This window comes from Heliangelus exortis, chromosome 20 (genome assembly GCF_036169615.1).
Source record: "Heliangelus exortis chromosome 20, bHelExo1.hap1, whole genome shotgun sequence".
In the NCBI taxonomy this organism is placed as follows: Eukaryota; Metazoa; Chordata; class Aves; order Apodiformes; family Trochilidae; genus Heliangelus; species Heliangelus exortis.
Genome location: NC_092441.1, coordinates 3,717,423 through 3,735,409, shown reverse-complemented (window position 1 = coordinate 3,735,409; position 17,987 = coordinate 3,717,423). Strand labels below are relative to the sequence as shown.

Genomic DNA, 17,987 nt, shown 5'->3' with positions numbered 1-17,987 from the left:
TGTGGGCTTGATCTTGAAGTGCTTTCTGCCTGGAGAAGCTAATCCTGACTTCTTAACCTGTAACTTTCTTTTGCTGCTGATCTGCTGTCCTTCAGGTGACCTGGCTATTTTAATTTGGAAGAGTCAGGGAATATGGAGGAAAGGTATCTAATGGGATTTTCATAAAACCTGGTAGAGGGCATGCTGTCTAAGTGGTCTGTTCTAAACCCTTTCAGAGCAAAACACTCGAGGGACACAAGGTAGCTGTGAAGATGTGTGTTCTTGCAACTTCTGTCTGCAGCAAGAGACTGGATTACTCTGCTAGGCTGGTTGTTCTCATGTAGCTGACTGCTGTTTATTCATAGACTGAGGTGACAAAAGGAAGATAAATCCACATCTATTAAAAAAAAAAAATGATGTGGGCAGGCTGGAGAGGGCCCAGAGAACAACCATGATGATGACCCAAGGACTAGGAAGCCTGCTGTATCAGGAAAGGCTGAGAGAGCTTTGTTCAGCCAGGAGGAAAGAAAGCTTAGGAGAGAGAGCAACACAGTGACCCGGTATTCAAAAGAGCTGCAAAGAAGATGGAGGCTCCCTTTGTACAAGGAGTCACAAAAAAGACTTGGAGTAATGGACATGAATTGCTTCTGGGGAGATTCTGATTGGACAGGAGAGGAAAATTTTCACGAGAAAAGTAAAACATTGGAATAACCTCCCAAGGAAGATTTGGCTGGACAGGGTGCTAGACCATGCTGTTGCCAAGAAAGGTTGGACCAGATGAACATGGAAGTCCCCTCTGTCCTGGAATTCTGGTATGTTTTTAATACTACACTACCTGGAATAATGAGTGCATTTTGCATGCATGTGTGTAATGAGAAGGAGCTTAATACTAAGTAGAGGACCCTTTAGGGAAGACTGCTACTTTGCATGAGCTTTTCCCATGTCATGTCCTCTGGTCCTTTTGGCTCCAGGGAAATCTGAAGGGGCATTTGGGAAGTGGGGAAACTGCTTTACCCTAAAAGCTTGCCAAAACAAGGCAGCTTGTGTGGTGTGTGGTTGGGTAAAGCACTCCCAAGTTTTATTTATTAGACTTGGAGAATTTGAATGTGACTGGGTAGAGTAAGAAGGCTGGGTCTGTACTTTCCCCCCCGTGAGCCTCTGCAGCTTGTTTTGCAATGTGTCAGCCTGAGTGTTAGGGTTATGCTTTCTCTCTAAATTTTTTTTTTTCCTGTGGGGTCCGGGGAGGATTGTGTTAATAATACCCTGATGAGACAGAGTTTGGATCTAAGTCTTTAGTTTCTAAGAGGTAAAATGGGTATCTTTGAAAAGCACAACACCCCTATTTAGTCCTCAAAGAAAGGACTCAGTCTGCTGTTAGGGCTACAGGGCAAAGGATTACTGCCAGGATCATGTCAGCTGCCTGCAGGCAGGAAAGAAGCAAGTTATAAGATATGCCTCCTCTTGGCCAGGTTGGCTGTTTTAATTCTTTATCATGGTAACAGCTTTTAAAACAAAGCCATGCTTTTGCCATAGCAGTTGAGCATTTTGTTTCAACTGTTTAGCAGTCAGCTCCCATTCCCGTGCTTTTCTGCAAGTTTGAATGCCCTCTATTTGCTGAGTTAAAGCCATCCTTTATAGCCCATGCTAGACTAAACAAAGCTGCATTTGCCCAATTAAATTTTCAATCATACACTTGCCCCCTTGCCCCCTCCTATCAAGGAGGGACAGGAGAGGTTTTCCCAGCTTTTTTTCTCAGCTTTTTTGGTCCTAGCAGTTATGGGCTCATCTTGGAGAAAGCTGCCTTTGATAAGCTTAGCCCCTTAAGGTTCAGCTTAACCTTTAAGCCTACCCTTAAAAAAAACCCTTGAGTTTGCTTTACCCTGGTGAAATTTCCCAGCCTGGATTTCCCATGCAAAAACTGCAGCCCAAAAATTTACTTGGGTGTTGTGCCTCCTAAGTTGAAGGCAAGGGAAGGAGGTGAGGATTGCCTGGCCAGCAGTCAAGCTTGCTTTCTGCTTCCTGAGGTCAAAAGGTGAAGGCTTGGACTGGACAGAATAGTCTCTAGGTTTTATTCTGTTCTCAATTCATAGTAGCTTGCAATTCCTTTTTACAGTTTTTGGCTGCTTCCAGATCTTGACTGAAGTTGGAAAAGCAAATCATACCTTGCTACTGTTAGAACTACATCTTCAGGTAGGGCAATTAAGTTCATAAGAAACTTAAAGATAATTCTTTCTAAAGGTCATTTATTAGTTTAAAATTTAAGCTATATGACACATTTTCTGGAAACTAGTAAAAATACAGTATCAAATGATGTGAAACTCCAAGAATAAGCTTTATTATTAGAAGCTTAATGTAACAAGATGGTTGTAGACATAGTGCTGGAAACAGACTCCTTTGCATTTTTTCAAATGGCTAAATCAGGATAGACAACAGAATATTTTTAAATGCGGGTGTGTACGGTACAAAAATCCTGAATTATGTACTCTGTACATTTATTGGATAATGCTGCAAGAACATTTCACCAAGTGCAGGAAATTATAACAGTGCTTACAAATACCTAACAGCTAACATATCTCTGCACCCCTTCCCAGATACAGATACCTCTAGTATGGTTTGTCATATTTACATGGAGGAGCAATTTTGTGATTTTGAAATCGTAGATCTATTTTTTATCAATCCTTATGTTTGCAAAGTCAGTTTAAAAGCTGCTTATGTTCCCTCTGTTTCTATGCTGGATATGGGTTTGCAGTTGTTGGGTAGATATATTTTGTATATTTTAGTGAGCAAAGTCTATAGTGGAACGTACATGTTAAAAGTTCACTTGACTGTTGCTGATTCAGAATGAAGAAAAACAAGCTGTTATAGTGGACAAATTGTTATTGATCAAAACCACCCAGAAATTAATTTAAAATCCTAATTTATGAGCTAAGAAGGGCTCCCTGCTATAAGTGCTTGCTCCAGATCTCAGTTCCCCAAATATTCATGAGTGGGGAGGAAAAATAATGGTTCTTTTGTCCCAAGCATATGATCCCCATTATTATTGCTCTCTGAAGTTTGAAATCTTGCTTTTGGTGACCCCAGAACTATCAGAGGCTTTTGTCTCAAGGGTGTTTTTGTTTTTTTTTTCAGATAGTGAGACATTACTGTAGAAAAGTGTGGTTATCTTGCTGTTTGATGCTCAGCCACTGCAGCCCATTCTGTGTTTTAAATGTGACAATGGTCACTTTCAGGGCTGCGTTTCTAAAAGCACAGTAGGTGCTGGTGAGGTACTAAGTGTTTGTTCTGTTGAACAGTGGCTCATTTTCAACCTCAATATTGAAAGCAACAAGACCTCTAAATGAAAAGCCCAAGTAGAAGGTCACATTTTCATTTCCAGGGGGTACTGAATCAAGATGGAGTGGCAAGATGGGAAACTCCTTCACGTGGCCACGGATAAATAATTTTCTGTCCCTGGTCCAACCAGAAACTCGTTTGAGAATTTCACGAATTTTGCCAATATTCCATACAGTTCCATGTAGCCACTTCATTCTCCTCTCATCTAAGGACCCACTGATTAATTTATCAATTTTAGTTTTGTGCACAATCTTGCCTAAGCCATAACCCTTTCCCAGAAAAAAGTGAGTGTAGATTCTTTTCTTTCTGGTAGGAACATCTTTCATCTTGATGTCATATAAACGTCCCAAGGTTTGAAGGGCTGTGTTAAGAATTTCATCTTTATCTGGCTGAGGCTCTTTGTCTAATGCCTCATCTGGCCAGTACAACAAGGTGAGCAAAAAATAGGCACTTGCTGGAAATGGCCTTTTTCCTTTAAAGAACCTTGCACTGAGATCACGAAGAGTCAGCATTGGAACAAGTTTAGCTGATCCTGGTGCTAGGCATGCTAATGTGATGTGGCACAAAATATAATTGATCAAATCACTGTCCTCTAGTCTTAGTGGGTTTTCTGTATAGAAACTGAGGATCTTCTCTAGCTTGTCAGCTGACCTGTTCTCTTTCTTATCTGTTAAGAATGACAGGATATTGGTGACACTACCTCCACCGTTCTTATAAATATTCATGCGCCTGATCAGCTGGCTGTCAGGGCCACCATTGCTGACTTCTGTCAATGATACTGATGTGAAGAATTTGGCATATACTTCCGACTGTCTTTTTAGCCATTTTCTGGGGTTATAAATTTGCTCTTCCTTTTCAACTTTTTCGTCTTCCTCTTCCTTCTCCTGGTGTTTATCTGTTTGGAAATAACTTAGGTCTTCTGAGATCCATTCCAGAGCTTCATACAGGTTCTGGCGTAAACCTTTTAAGCGTGCATGAAGCCTTCCCCATGGTTTTTCAATGTCTTTAGGGATGTAATCTGTGATCAGGTATTTCACAAGCTCAGAATATTCCCCCTCTGAACTTCTGCAAAATACAGGGATTGTGGACAAAAATCTAAGAAGACGACATCCTACTTCAATTTCTCCAAAATAGCCAGCATTGTTCATACTGTCTCGTTCTGCTTTTGCAGCCCTTTGTGCAGCCTTGAAGCATTTCATAGCTTTTAGAGCCATCTCTATCTTTTCAATGATGCTTTCAGGAGTGTCTTCCTGTGTCATTTTATCCACAGTAAAATTAAACCATTTCCTGTAGACTTGACCTTCTGTATCTAAAATATAAGAATCATTCGGCAAATGATGTTTTGCAACCCCTGCCCAATATTCTGCATCTTTAAATTTTTCATTGCTGTAGTGCAGTCTGGCAAGCTGCTGGGCAAAGAAAGGATCTTTGCCAAGGAGTTCATATGCAGCTTTTAAAACAGCTATAGCTTTTTCACAGTCTTCAGCTTCACAGACATGTTCAATGAACGGGGAAAAGAGAGTATCAGTATTGTCACCCCTGCTTCTTTTATCACGTCGAATAAACAGATCTCTGATGAACTTTATGAATTCCTCCCGTCCAAATCTGTTTTCAAAGAGTGTCTTTTCCTGAAGAAGTGCCATTGCAAGTTGACTTTGAGGTTCACTCCCTGAAAGCTGATGCAGAATTTCTTTTGCGACCAGACAGTGTATTATCCGAACAGATGAAATGTAGGTGGTACTTTCTCTTAGTTCAATAAAAATCATTCTTGCTTGTTCACTCAAGTTACTTTTGAAATCATATACTCTTGACTTCCTTTCTGTATATACCCCAAGTCCCAGAAAAGCCTCACAGTGTGACAGTGAAACGTATGAATTAGGTACATAAAAACTAAGCAAAGCCACATAACGCATCAAAAATGTATCACGAGAAGAGCGGTCTATGTCTTGCAGTATGTGCCCTACAAAGTCTCTCACGTATGTTTCATTGAACTCCTCACACATCAGGACAAAGGTAAGTATGAATTCTGGCCTGACATCTTTCTGCTTCAGTTTTTCAAGTTTAGCTTTGAACAGACTTTTCTCTGAGTCCGTCAGCTTGTGAGTGACAGAAACTGTGTCCAGTGGAGAAACCTTGCAAAGCCTTTCAGGGTCATTGGATCGTCTGCAGCACATGAGGATGAAGTAAGGTCTGGGGGAATTAATTTTCCTAGCTCCTACAGCATCCATTAACTCATTCCTTAGTTCTTCTAAATAGTCTTCATCATAATCTTCAATCAGGAGGAGCACAGGAAGACAGTGACTGATTTCTTTTTCTTCATAATCTCTAAATGCAAGTGCATGTTCACAAACAGTTGCAGGCGAGTATGAGGTTTTTATAACAGCACATCTTAAGTCCTTTCTTCTTTTCCATAGAACTTGCCGTGCGATTGTGCTTCCACCGCTTCCAGGATGGTGAAATATCTTTAGTTTGGCCACGGAATAGTTGTATCCACTTCCTCGCAAAATATCACCTAAGAGTTTGCTTGCATCCTTGCATGCTTCACGTTCAATGATTTCCCCACAGCGTCTTGTATCAGCAAGCCAGAAGTTTTCCCAGATGATTTTTCTCCCTCGGTAGAAGTTTTGTTCTATTTCTTGTATTTCTTTTTCAGTCAAGAGATCTATTTTGATGTCATCACATTGGTCAGCACAAAGGATTTCTAGGGAATACATTTTCTCTTCTTCCAGCAAGGGAAGTGTGCATAGCCCTCTGGTGGAAACAGGCAGATGTCTGGGTTGTGCTGTGGAAGGCAGCATTGCTTGAATGGTGGCATCAACATGACTTAGTTTCATACCCACTATACTGTATTGTTCAAGTGTCTCAATGCTGCAGGATTTCTGGGCTAGATTTGCCCACTTCTCATAATTTTCTCTGGACTCTGCAATGCAAACAATATACTCTGTACCATTCATCTCTGTATAGAATTCCTCAAAAGTGTCCACAAGTGGTTTCTGGGCAGGAGATAGCAATAGGAAGAGCACAATGAAAGACCCCTTTGGCAGGATTTCATCACAGATGTAACTGATGGCTTTCTTAAGGTATTTTCTTTTTGTTCTAGTCCATGTATTGTCATCACAAGGCTTTTCATCTCCGTGGAAATCGCTGCGCCCATTGCAGAATACCCAGCTGGTCTGATCAAACAAACACAAATGTTTCTGAGGGGTGGGGATGGCAGTCTTACTTTCATTGGAAAAATCCTGTAAAAAATAAGACCTTGTTGCGTGGTGTTCTTTGAACTTGCTGTACAACCCTGACACATTAGAATCTTCATCAAAGTCAAAGGCACAGAAAATGTTCAAGTGCATTAAGAAGTTGACATTGTTCAGATTATGCTTTTCACATCTGTTTGTGACAAGGATGTACCGTAGGGAATCATCCATATAGCTTTTGCCATCATTTAGTAGAACTGATAACTTTCTTCCTAAATTTTGAGGTATTTCTGCATGTACTTCTGCGCTGGAGAGCTCAGCTTTTTCTCTATGAGCATCTCTGTCTTGTAAACCTTTAATGAAAGTAGTTTTTTCATTGTCCTTTACAGGTTCAGACTTTGCTCCTAGTCTCTGATAGAGAACTCGATCTTTTGTCAGGATCACCTTCTGGCTCTCTTCTTTATATTTTGGCAAACACACTTCAAACAGTTCGTTTTTTACTAAACTGTGTGTTGGTTCAATGTCAACCTCCACCACAAATCTTTGTTCCTGAGAGTCTCTTGAAATCACTTCAACAAAAACAGGCGGGTGAATACATTTCCTTGCGATTTCTTGTAGATTTTCAGAAAAGCATTTTTCTATATAATCTAATGCATCCACATAGAGTTCTCGCTCTTTGACCTTTATGCCAATTATCTGTCCATGTTTCCAAGCTTTGTCACCAATGCTGTCCATGACACCAAAATGTATGGTGCCGTTAGTTCGAATGTTCATGCAGGCTGAAGCAAATCTTATTACTTCAGAGGCAAATTTTGATTGTAGTTGGCTTTTGTTCAGTTCTGCAGCAATGGCAAAATATTTGTATTCATGGCAAGGAGTGATCAGATCACTGACTCCTGATTCTGGAGGAAGAACTCTGTCTTTCACATATTTGAAATCAGCATTCTGGCTTCTAAAAGGCCGGCAGTTGCTGAGCTCTAGGGCTTCATCAGTACTTTTAGCCTGGGATTTGTTACTTCTCCTTTGCTTCTTGCCAGAAGCAGAACCTGCGTTGTCTCCGTCAGTTTTGTCTTCTGGACCACAGCTGCCTCCACTTGAAGTTTTTTGAGCAGAGGCATTTCTGGGTCTTTCTGGATCTGTTTGTGCATCAGTTCTGTCGGAGGTTTTGCTGCTGGAATTTTTGGCTTGCTGAGCGCTCAGCTGCCGCAGTTCATTTCTCTTGCGGATTAACATGTGGATTTGTCCTGCCTTCATGCCAATGCCTTTCAGGAAAGATTCATCCAGTTCCATTAGCACTGGACCTGTCACTTCTTCTGCATGTAGCTTTTTTACATACTCTTTCTTGATTCCAGTAGAGTCGAGCCAACATTGGACATGATTCTCATCCCATTCATTCACAGGTAATGTTTTGTAATCTAGAAGTTAAATAATGTATTATTGATACAAACTAAATGCATGCCAGCAGGCTTGACAAGACATTGTAGTCCTTGCAAAACTGGCCATGCTGAATGCTAGATTTTCTTTCTACCAGTCATCGAGAGACTGTGTCTTAACTTGTCAAATAAGTCAGTTCTGATGACAAAAAGCATCTTTAATCAATGAGCAATGGTAGAGGATTAATAAATGGGTGAAGTAGGAAACCTTGAGAGAGGTTTGGAAGCTGCCCTCAAAGGGAGTAATGGAAGTATCACAATATTCCCTTAATAAGTATTATGCTGTATAAAAAATATTACTAAGGTATTACAAAAAAAAGTATTATAAAAGTCTTACGGCTGTATTCTTTAAACTAGTGAGATTTGGCTAGATCATTTATGTATTGGTGTCTGTTTTCTGCTAAATGAATCATCAATACATCATCAATACAAAGAATAAGATGATGTAAAGAATACTGATTAGTTTCTCACTAGAGATAAGCCTTAAAATGCAGATATTGAAAAGCAAATTGCTAAATATAAAGTGCAGATTTTCTGAAAGCAGCACATACCCATGGCCTTTGATGAAGGAAATCCTGCTGTTAATGAAGAAAACCCTAGAGAGAAGGGGGGGGAAAAAAGTCTTCAGATTTGCAGTAAACATGCCTTTATTACTTCTCTTTTTTCAACTCCCTCCCCACCTTTTTGATCCAGGGTAGTTTCTGTACCTCTAAAAGCCAGCCCAGTCTTGCCAGCTATGCTGCTTCTGTGCACCCCCACTGTGCAAAGGCAGCAGTAACCACCCATGATCTAGGGACAGCTAATAAGGGCTGAAGTGAAAGAGACATGGTTGATGATGGTGAAGTTTCTCTTACTGTCAGGTGAAAGCTCAGCTCTGCTGGTTCAGCAGGTGTCCGTGGTCCAGCCAGCACCATCCCTGCAGCTCATGGTGGTAACACAGGGACTCACAGCTTCTGAATTCCAGTGTAAGAGGAGCAGTCAGCAGTGCAGCCAGCAGACAAGTCAGCTGGGGGACTCAGCACAAGCTCCCCACAGTGTCTGAAAGTGCAAGGATTGTAACAGAGGGAATGCCAGGAGCACTCACTGCCCAGGATCACAGATTGGCAGGAGGTGAGTGCAACAGAAAGTGGCAGCTTGGGGAAATACTGGGCATAGGAGAACAGGGGCAATAGAGAACACTGTGGTGTTAGGTTCATATTCACCATTTAAGCACCTGCTGGTCCCTGCAGAAGCATGTGCACTTACAGGTCTCACTGTGGCCAATAGCTGTGGGCTAACCAAGTGACTGTAAGGGGAAACCTCTTCCAGGACTGCTCAAATGTGCCTTAGTTATGAGCAGATTGCTCGACCAAGCACTAACAACAAGAAATGTGTGAAGACTGATCTCTGGCATAGCCTCCTCCAATAAATGGGCTAAAAATGTCCCTGAAATACTGGCCTTTCAGTGCCTTTGGCCAGCACACCACCTCCCAGAGCTGTGCTTGTAGCCGTGGGGGGCCTATGGGCTGGCACACACTGACACACAGCCCCCACCTTAGTTTCTGGCACAGCCTGGTGTGGCAGCTGACGTAAGGCAGCGATCTCGAAAGTGAAACTTAATGGGGAAGAGGAACCAGGGGGGGTCTGGCGGGGGGGGGGGGGGGAGCATCTGGGGACCACAGCGCCTGGGGCTGGCAGGGGCTGCAGCTGGGGGAGGGGGTTGGGGGGCCGAATAAGCAGCACTGGTTTTGTGGTCCCCACAGCCTGTGTGTCACTGTTGGGTGTCACTGGGTACGGTCGCTGCATGAATGGGCAGGGAAAGGATGTAACCATGGGTCTGTGGGAGCTGAGGTGTCTGTGCCCCCCCTCAGCTGCTCAGACAGCCCCACTTACCCCTGCTGAGCACCCCGGGCCCCAGTGGGGTGGGGGGGCAGAGCTGGGAGAGGGGGATAGTGCAGTGTGATCGTTGCTTTTCCTGCCCTTGCTACCCGTAAAATAAGTGATAATGCTGCAAAAGATAAACCTACACCCCCCCTTTCCCACCCTCCACCCCACGCAGGACCCAGGAGGGCACAGGGAGAGCTCACCTTGTAGAGCCTGCGGGTAACAGGATTGGCTCCTCCGATGCTGTGCTTGCGGAGAGTGACTGCAGAGGAGGTGTTTCCAAAGATGCTGCAACAATGCTGAGCTCTACAGCCCGCAGCGGAAAGAGCTGGAGGTGGAGTCTGCTGGGTGTTTGCTGTGCGCTTCTGCCGTGTGCGTCTTGCGCTCTTAAAAGAGTCCTACGGCTACCGGCCAAGGAAAAAAAAAAAGCACTCTCGACCCACCCAGTCTCCACCCTTCCTCAGCAGTGCTCTTGGAGCAGGGGTGGGGAATAGCATTATTTACCTATCTGGGCATTCTTTATGGGGTTTGGTTTTTGTGTGTGTTGGGTTTTGGTTTGGTTTCTTTTACATTTGGGCAGAGCTACACCACCAATTATTGCCCTCTCTATCAGGTGAATTTCTTCTCAGGCCAGCTCACCCGAGTCAATATTGACAAGAGCAGTTGGCAGGGTCATAAACCAGCCCTCCAGCAAATAGCACTGGTGCACAGGACAGTGCTGATACGTGCACTGTGCAGGGCACTCAGTCTTGCACATGCCAGCAGCCAGACCTGTCTCACGGGCTCTTTTCCTGTAAATCACGTGGTAAATTTCATACAGAAACAGTTCTGAGAAACTAACATTTTTTTGCAGTTTGTGTGTGGTTTTGCAGTGTGTGAGTGTGAGACTGTCTCTGACTGTATTCTCTGCATGAAGTCTTATCTTCAACTACCAGTAAGTGGGGTTTTTTTGTTTGGTTGCTTTTTTTTTATTCTGCCACTGCTAAAAAACCCAGGCCCATGCCCATTCTCTGGGAGGCAGGAGGTGGCTGCTGCAGGCCCAGTGCAGCTGTAGGTGATCTTCAGTCCTGGTTCTGAAAGCTGTTGATCCATATGTAGCAGCAGTCTGACTTTCTTCCCCATGCAGACATTGTCACTAAAAGCCGTGGGTTCATTCTTAAGCTGAATACAAGTCTTTATTTAGTAGACTTATAAAACAACTTTATACGAGAAGTACAAAAATATGAAATAAGCTTTTGAATCTTAGTTAAAACTACCATTATTTTTTTTCAAGCTTTAGAAACATGTAACTTGCACAGTTGGCATCCTAGGTAAATTGCTCTCATACACTGTAAAACTAGGGGAAAAAATTTCCCATTAATAGCTGTACATACCCAAACATACACATTACTGTCAATAATTTATTAGTTTAAGACACAATGGCAGTCATACCAATTCCCACTTTGTCATTTCCTCCTTTAATGAACTCTATTGAAAGATGCAGTATCACTTCCCTCTTCCAGTTCCTATAATATTATTAAATATAAACATAAAACTGATTAGGGATGATTTGGCATGCTTTACACTTGTACCACTTGGATTTGATACCACTTTGTAGTAAAAATTAAATAAATATAAATATGTTAAATAATAAATATATTGTAAAAGAACACCCCACATATTAGAATTCAGCATTTCTTCATCCTTTGCACACACTTAATGCTTTGTCACAGCTTTAGGGACAATGTAAAGAAATACTGCATCTTTGAAAACATAGGCTCACATGGATGTGATGCACAACCAATACAGACAGAAAAATGGGGCTCCTTTACAGCTTTATCACACCCATTAAAAATGCTGCCTCTCATGGCACTGTTCAGTACAACTCTCATTGTCTCATATTTAGTTCTTTTTTGTTTCCCCAGGATCCTCTTAACTCTGACTCTGCAACTGTGGGCCCTTCTTAAGAAAGTAAGGAACACTTGAGAGACCATGATCAGCTGCTCATGAGAAGTTCACAGCTGACAACAGGGTATTTATTATTTTTTTTTCTGAAGTTAGTGTAGCCCTGTTGTGATACTGTTATTTAAGTCAAGGGCTGTTCAAGCTCTTCTGCGAATACTGGTCAGTAATTAGACAAAGAGGCTTAATTTCAAAGTAGGTAAACTTTAACTGATTTGTTAAGTCAGTATTTTTTTAGAACTTCATTATATCTGCTCAAGTATGAGGGAATAATTTTCCTGGGTAGAACTGATTAAACAGAATTTGTATTTTCTCTACAGGGTTGGGTAATTGTAAAATAGTCCCTTTACAATCACTGTGGTGTGCCTAATGCATAATGTGGCAGTAGTGCAACAGCAGGTTCTGATGATTTGCTACAACTCTAAGTCTCCTTTTGCAGATCCCAGTCCCTAGTAATTGTATGATTTCAATTGCTGTATTTTGATTCTTCATTGTAAAACACATCAGTCATAAAATCAGGTACAGTACAGGGATATGGGGTGACCACCTCAGCCTCTGTGCTCCATTTTCACTGTCTTGAAAACTGCCATGGTAATTCCATCACCAGGGCTCATTGCTTTGCTGGAGTTACCCCTCGCTCCTGGGGCTTCTCCCATCTCCCGATCCAGCGCAGGCAGAGGTACAAGGCACTTTTTGGAAGCTTGGTTTCTTCCAAGAGAGAGAATTCAGCTCTTTGATCCCACTTTTCCCTGCTAAAAGTAGGCCTGTTTCACAGCCCTGTGCTTGGAATGTTTGTCCCAGAGCAGGAAGCCCCACCCTTCTCCTCTCAAACAGTGTCTCCTGCAAGGCTCAGCTCTGTAGAGTCCTGATTATAGTAATGCTGAAACAGTCTCTCTTGGCAGCAGATATGCATTGCATTGTAGGTGTGCAGGAGCAGGTGAGGGAAACGAGTCGTAAAGTAACACACAAAATCATCTGGGATAGAGCCCAGGGTCTCCTGCACTTCAGGAGGCAGTTCTCTGTAATGGTGCTTCTGTAGAGAAAAGAATAAGGAGAAGCTCAGGCAGGGGGTATGTTCCCAAATACAGCTGTCTCTCTGTCCCAGAGGCATTTTTCATGGACAAAGTAACCTCGTATTAGGCTATTGTAAAGCAGCTTCACAGCTGAACCCAGGTAAGACAGACACAGTGGCAATGAACAGCAAGAGGAGGCAGAACCATAGTCTGTGGGTGTTGCTCACAGAAAGAAGTCCTTTACCTTGTTTCTCATTGCCCTCAGAAGATCCCGGACTGAGCCTCCTTTATAGGATCTGAATTTTCGAAGATCTGCAAAAGTAATTGCAAGATTTCTTTTTGTGTTTTGATCCAGCACTACTTGCTGGCCTCATAAGCAAGGTCTGTGTGTCTAGCATCACATACACTTACAGGCACACTTACAGATAAACATGTACTGTAGTTTGAAGGAATACTTTGCTGACAAACAAATGTGCTAAACCTGAAACAGTATTTTGCTTACCAACAGCACCTAATTCCTTTCACTCAGATAAAACACTTTCTCTTACCTGTCTGAAGAGGAACAGTGATGTGCTCTCTCCAGTCCATTTTCACCACCTCTCTTCCACCTCTTTCTAATTGCTTGACTATTGGACCATCTAAAGATTCTTTCTCTATGCGGTCACTAACATCCTGGAAGAGACATTCAGGTTAGTTCTAGTTTTATTTCCAAGATTTTCCCAACACTTTAAGGTTGCTGCTTCTGGCCAGTTGCAGCCTGGCCTGATAATGGAGTAATGATTCTATTCACTCCATGCCAAAGTACAATTCAGAAGTCTCTGAGATGATGAGTTAGGGATTACAACTTGGCTTCATCACTCCTCATAATAAGGTTGTGGATTATATCACCTCAAACCTCCTCAAAGCTGGAAAAAACTCAATATTCGAAGACTGTATACAACAGTTCTTAGAACTGAAATGATTGAAAAGTTTGACACAAACCTGAAAAAACTGGAGCTGTTTTTCTAAACTCCAAAAGAAAGGGTGCTTTAGCACACAGCTGGCAGATGGACGTTTCTGAGGGTCCATGTTTATCATTTGCTCTATTAAATCACGAGCAACTATGTCTTCTGCAAGGAAAAGGGTGGTAGTTGTTAGGCTGTAAGGAAAACCTAATTTTTTGTACTTTAGAAAATCATTATGTTCTCTACTTCCTCCAACATGATCCTGAACACCATCCCCAGCAGCTCCAACACTGCCCTCACAGTTATGCTGGGCAACCAACAGAGAAGCAGCAGTGCTGAGTCAGTGCCAGCACGGAGATGAAAGCTCCGTGCTGGCACTTGCCTATCCTTTAAAATACAGCTCTTGCCTATCCTTTAAATACATGGAATAACTACAGGCAAGCTTGCAGGGTTCCAAATTTTGTACCTTAGAGATGCTTTGGGGGGGTACTAAATCTAAGAACTTCAAGAACTTTACTTCAGGAGTGCTTTAGGAGCACAACTCTCATCACCATGATGTTGGGAACCCCGATGGGTCACGGTTCTGTCATTTCTGTTGGAATGTGAACACCAATGGTGTTATCTAAACTCAGCAGTTGTTTCTGTTTCCTGGGTGTGTCCTACCGTGTGTCCCTGCACTCAGAGCCTCCAGGCTGTATGCTCCCAGCAGGATGTTGGCTTGGCGCTGCAGAGATTTGCCAAAGGGGTGGCTGCCTTCAGACACCACGTAATAAAAGACACAGCCAGCTGAAAAGATGTCCACGGTGTATGTCTGCAAACAAATAACCTTTAATAGCAATACCACTTTTTTTTTGCCCATGAAGACTTTGAGCTGTGATTCGTAGGTTCCTTATTTTGCATCTAAGGAGCACAAGAAACCTTTCCAGGATCACACAGTGTGAATAGAGTTGGACTAGCTGACCCTCAGGGGTCCCAAAACATTTTCAGGGGTCCCAGGCACCAAGTACTGTGCATTTTACATTCTGACTGAAGGATGTGCCACCTCTCAAGGTGTGCAGCCCTGGAGGAGCCCCAGGGAAGGGTGAGGACTTACAGGGTTCTCTTTGCAGTCTTCACTCAGCATCTCCGGGGCGATCCACCCCTCTGTGCCTGGCACACCCGAGCGGCGGCTGAAGCTGTGCCTGCCCACAGCCAGCTTCTTGCAGAGGCCGAAGTCTGAAATCATGGCTTTGACTTTCCCATGGGCATTGGGCATCGAGATGAGGATGTTATGGGGCTTCAGGTCTCTGTGGACTGTTAAAAACACTCATTTATTCAAGCCAGGCAATCCCAACTATATTTGTGAATTTTTAATGCATTGTAAACCTTTCAGCAGGCTGAGCCAGCATTTGTGAAAACGAATCTCAAACTCTTGTCTTTGGTGGAGGCTTATCTTTTTTTCTTCTTAATCCATCACCACTAGTCATCACATTTCATGTGACTTCTCCAAAAAAATGCAGCACCCTGAACAAATGGCAGTGACAAGCTCTGCAGCTCCAGTGCAGCAGAACATCACAGGGCCAGACACTCTTGCTGCCAGCACTAGGTGGAGCCTCTTCGACTCTCTTCTAGGACTGAATAAACAAGCTCCAGACCAGATTCTTTTTTTTTATAAATGTACCAATACTGAAACGAGTAGCATCCTTACCAATGCTAAGGGAGTGTAGGTAAGCAAGACCAGATGTTGTCTGTTGCAGGAGAGTGATGGGTTGTAAGCCATGTTGACTGAAGGCCTTCTGCTCAACATACTAGAAATTATAACAGAAAAACAGAGGAGTCAGCAACAGCATTGCTTACCACTAGCCCCTCTCTAGATAGTAAGTATAGCTCCTACCCCCCCCATAAAAACAAAACAAACAAAACAAAAAACACACCAAAAAACCCACAAAAAAAAAAAGTGTAGACTGGGTAAATTGCAGTCTTCAAGCTGGTGGCACATCAAAGAACTTTTTTGTTGTTGGCTGAAGGTGATGATCTCTAAAATGTCATTTGGATCTAGAGTTCTCTATGGCACTGTGATCCAGAAGTAAGAGCAGAGGGTCTTCAAAGTCTGTAGGAGTGTATGGATGATGAGAGGGGAATCCTTCATGGGAAGGAAAATCAAAGAACAACAGCTTCTGCCCTTCAGTCAGTGCAGGGTTAGGGATGTTTGAACACAGCCCTGCCGTAGGAATGTGAAACTACCACAGAGGAGTAACTACACCTCCTGCAGCAGGCACGTCAGCAGCTTAAGCTAAAGGAAGCCTTTCAGGGAAAAGACTTCTACCCAGTCCTGTAGGCTGGTCAGTGCCCCCTCACCTCCTGCAGCGTGGCAGCGCAGAGCTCGATGGCGATGTACTGGAACTGCCGGTCCCTCTCGGTGCAGAAGTAGCGGATGACGTTGGGATGCTCGTCTGACTCCCGCAGCAGCTGAACCTCCCGGTCTGCAAAGCTGAAGCACTCGGGAAGAATCCTTTTCACTGCCACATCACGGTTGTCAAATGTCCCCCTGCAGGCAGGCAGGAAAGCTACATTGTCCTTTTACACTGTGTACAAAGCCCCTGACAACGGATGACGTTTTACAGAGGCATCTGAAAGGTCCATTTGGGCATTAAACATTTCTAAGGGAAGCAGTGAAGAAACACTGCATGAAGTATTCCAGACACAGGCAAAATGGTTTCATTTCTGTCAGTATTACATATGTGGGTTAGGTTTTTAAGAAAAGAAATATAAAGACATTCATTGGTCTATTTAATGCTAAATGTACATATTGTCCTCTACCTGTAAACAATTGTCCCTTCAGCTCCATGTCCCAATACATCTTTTGGGTTAAAGGAAATCTTGCCAACCATCACTCTGTTCACATCTTCATCTGAAGGAAAAACAAGGAACAAGGACTTGGTCAGGATGAGCCAAGACAGCTTTTTACAACTGCACATCCCTCTGGGGCAGTAGGTAAAAGTCTTTCTACTCATGCCAAAATTGATCAAAACACAAATGATGATCAAAACAAATGAACATCTGTGTTTTGGCATTTTTTCTGAGTAGGCAAATACTCACTGGTGGCCAGATGATCCAGCAGAGTCACATTCTGTACATAACACCTGACATAATGTCTGCAAAGATCACGGCTCAAGACTATGTAAGAGACTACTGGTTCTCAGCAGACAAACTCTTTCTGGAAAGTTTTATAGCTGTCTTGGTAACTTTAGGAAATGCTGACTGACAGTGTGTTTATGGCAGTGTGTTTAACAGCAGTTCCTCTGAGTGTGTGACTTGTGCTGTCATCCTAAGGGCTGGGGAAATACAAAGACTGATAATAAGAGACACTGGGTCAACTTTACCTCCCACATCTTGCTCAGTGGAGAGGCAGCTCCCAACATCAGATGTGGAGATGCTGGAATAGGCAGAATGGTTTGATGCTCTGGGGGACATATTTGGTGTGCTGGTAGCTGAGCTCTCTGTCCGTCCATAGGAGGAGTCCAAGAAATCTGCTTCTGGAAGGAGATCACTGGGAGCATGGAAGGGCAGCTTCTGTTGCTGCAAGAGCTGTATTTTCTCTTCCAGCTGATGCTGTCTCTGTTGCTGCTGATGCACACTCTGTGAGAAATCACATGCAAAAAACAGACCTGGTGAGATGAATAAAAAAAAAAAACCTCCAGAGCTGAAACATCTGCCCTGAGAAATCACTGCTGTATCAATTTTGTAGCCTTTGCAACCCCCTGCACAGCTGCAAGGAAGTTAAAAACCCACCCTGTAGTGTGTTACTTTCTAACTCCTCTGTCATTTCTTGGGCTAGAAAATGTTACTCTGCTCTCTCAGTTAGCATTACCATGGGGTAAGTGATGATAAAAGCCACCCAGCCCACAAGCAGGAAAGTGCTGAGAATGATGGTGGCCATGTCTTTCAGCATGGAGTCCACAGCAGCCTCTGGCCGAGGGATCGTCCGAGCTGGTTTCTCCTCAAGATCCTTCGGAAGGACAGGAGGCACTTCTGAGGAACCTCCAACCATGTCAATAACCTGAGAGGAACAGAAAGCTGTCAGGTCAGTGTCTTCATGGGTAACAGAGCAGTTACACATTGTCCTTTCTGCTGAATCATTTTTAACGATTTCTAATCCTACCAAAGTCAAAGTTTTGCATGTGGGAGAAAAAAAAAAAAAAAAAGCAGTGGAAAACCCTAATTCTGAGATAAGGAATGACAGATCATGATAGCAGTGCTAAGTACATGAAAATATGACATAAGAAATCCATGTGGCTTTTCCTTCCCCAA

The 17,987-nt window shown here is 43.1% G+C and overlaps 2 protein-coding genes and 1 long non-coding RNA gene across 7 annotated transcripts in view; 1 reads left to right on the top strand and 2 right to left on the bottom strand.

The window, feature by feature from the left end:
- Positions 1 to 653: 653 nt before the first annotated feature.
- Positions 654 to 8,902, top strand: LOC139805480 (uncharacterized). The gene is made up of 3 exons (XR_011729831.1): positions 654 to 791; positions 2,093 to 2,169; positions 8,826 to 8,902. It is a non-coding gene; the product is annotated as an uncharacterized lncRNA (long non-coding RNA).
- LOC139805478 (sterile alpha motif domain-containing protein 9-like) lies at positions 2,736 to 10,173 on the bottom strand. Of its 2 annotated transcripts, XM_071763910.1 has the most exons (4): positions 10,003 to 10,173; positions 8,791 to 8,974; positions 8,488 to 8,532; positions 2,736 to 7,918 (listed from the first exon to the last, which is right to left on the bottom strand). In XM_071763910.1, the coding sequence occupies exons 3-4, from the start codon at positions 8,489 to 8,491 to the stop codon at positions 3,249 to 3,251; spliced, it is 4,674 nt and encodes a 1,557-aa protein (XP_071620011.1). In that variant the 5' UTR covers positions 8,492 to 8,532; positions 8,791 to 8,974; positions 10,003 to 10,173; the 3' UTR covers positions 2,736 to 3,248. The 2 variants fall into 2 exon arrangements, with proteins under 2 accessions (XP_071620011.1, XP_071620012.1); XM_071763911.1 differs by lacking the exon at positions 8,791 to 8,974 and having other exon boundaries at positions 3,119 to 7,918; positions 10,003 to 10,099.
- Positions 10,174 to 10,948: 775 nt separating this feature from the next.
- The window catches only part of ERN1 (endoplasmic reticulum to nucleus signaling 1), a 31,010-nt gene continuing 23,971 nt past the window's right edge, over positions 10,949 to 17,987 (bottom strand). For all 4 annotated transcript variants that reach the window (XM_071763915.1, XM_071763912.1, XM_071763916.1 and 1 more), the window contains exons 12-22: positions 17,548 to 17,736; positions 17,060 to 17,315; positions 16,497 to 16,587; positions 16,035 to 16,224; positions 15,385 to 15,484; positions 14,791 to 14,990; positions 14,361 to 14,508; positions 13,735 to 13,862; positions 13,302 to 13,425; positions 12,998 to 13,065; positions 10,949 to 12,773 (exon numbers count right to left, since the gene is read on the bottom strand). In XM_071763915.1, coding sequence (XP_071620016.1) covers positions 12,567 to 12,773; positions 12,998 to 13,065; positions 13,302 to 13,425; positions 13,735 to 13,862; positions 14,361 to 14,508; positions 14,791 to 14,990; positions 15,385 to 15,484; positions 16,035 to 16,224; positions 16,497 to 16,587; positions 17,060 to 17,315; positions 17,548 to 17,736 — 1,701 coding nt within the window. In that variant the 3' untranslated portion in view covers positions 10,949 to 12,566. The remainder of the gene's footprint in view (positions 12,774 to 12,997; positions 13,066 to 13,301; positions 13,426 to 13,734; positions 13,863 to 14,360; positions 14,509 to 14,790; positions 14,991 to 15,384; positions 15,485 to 16,034; positions 16,225 to 16,496; positions 16,588 to 17,059; positions 17,316 to 17,547; positions 17,737 to 17,987) is intronic.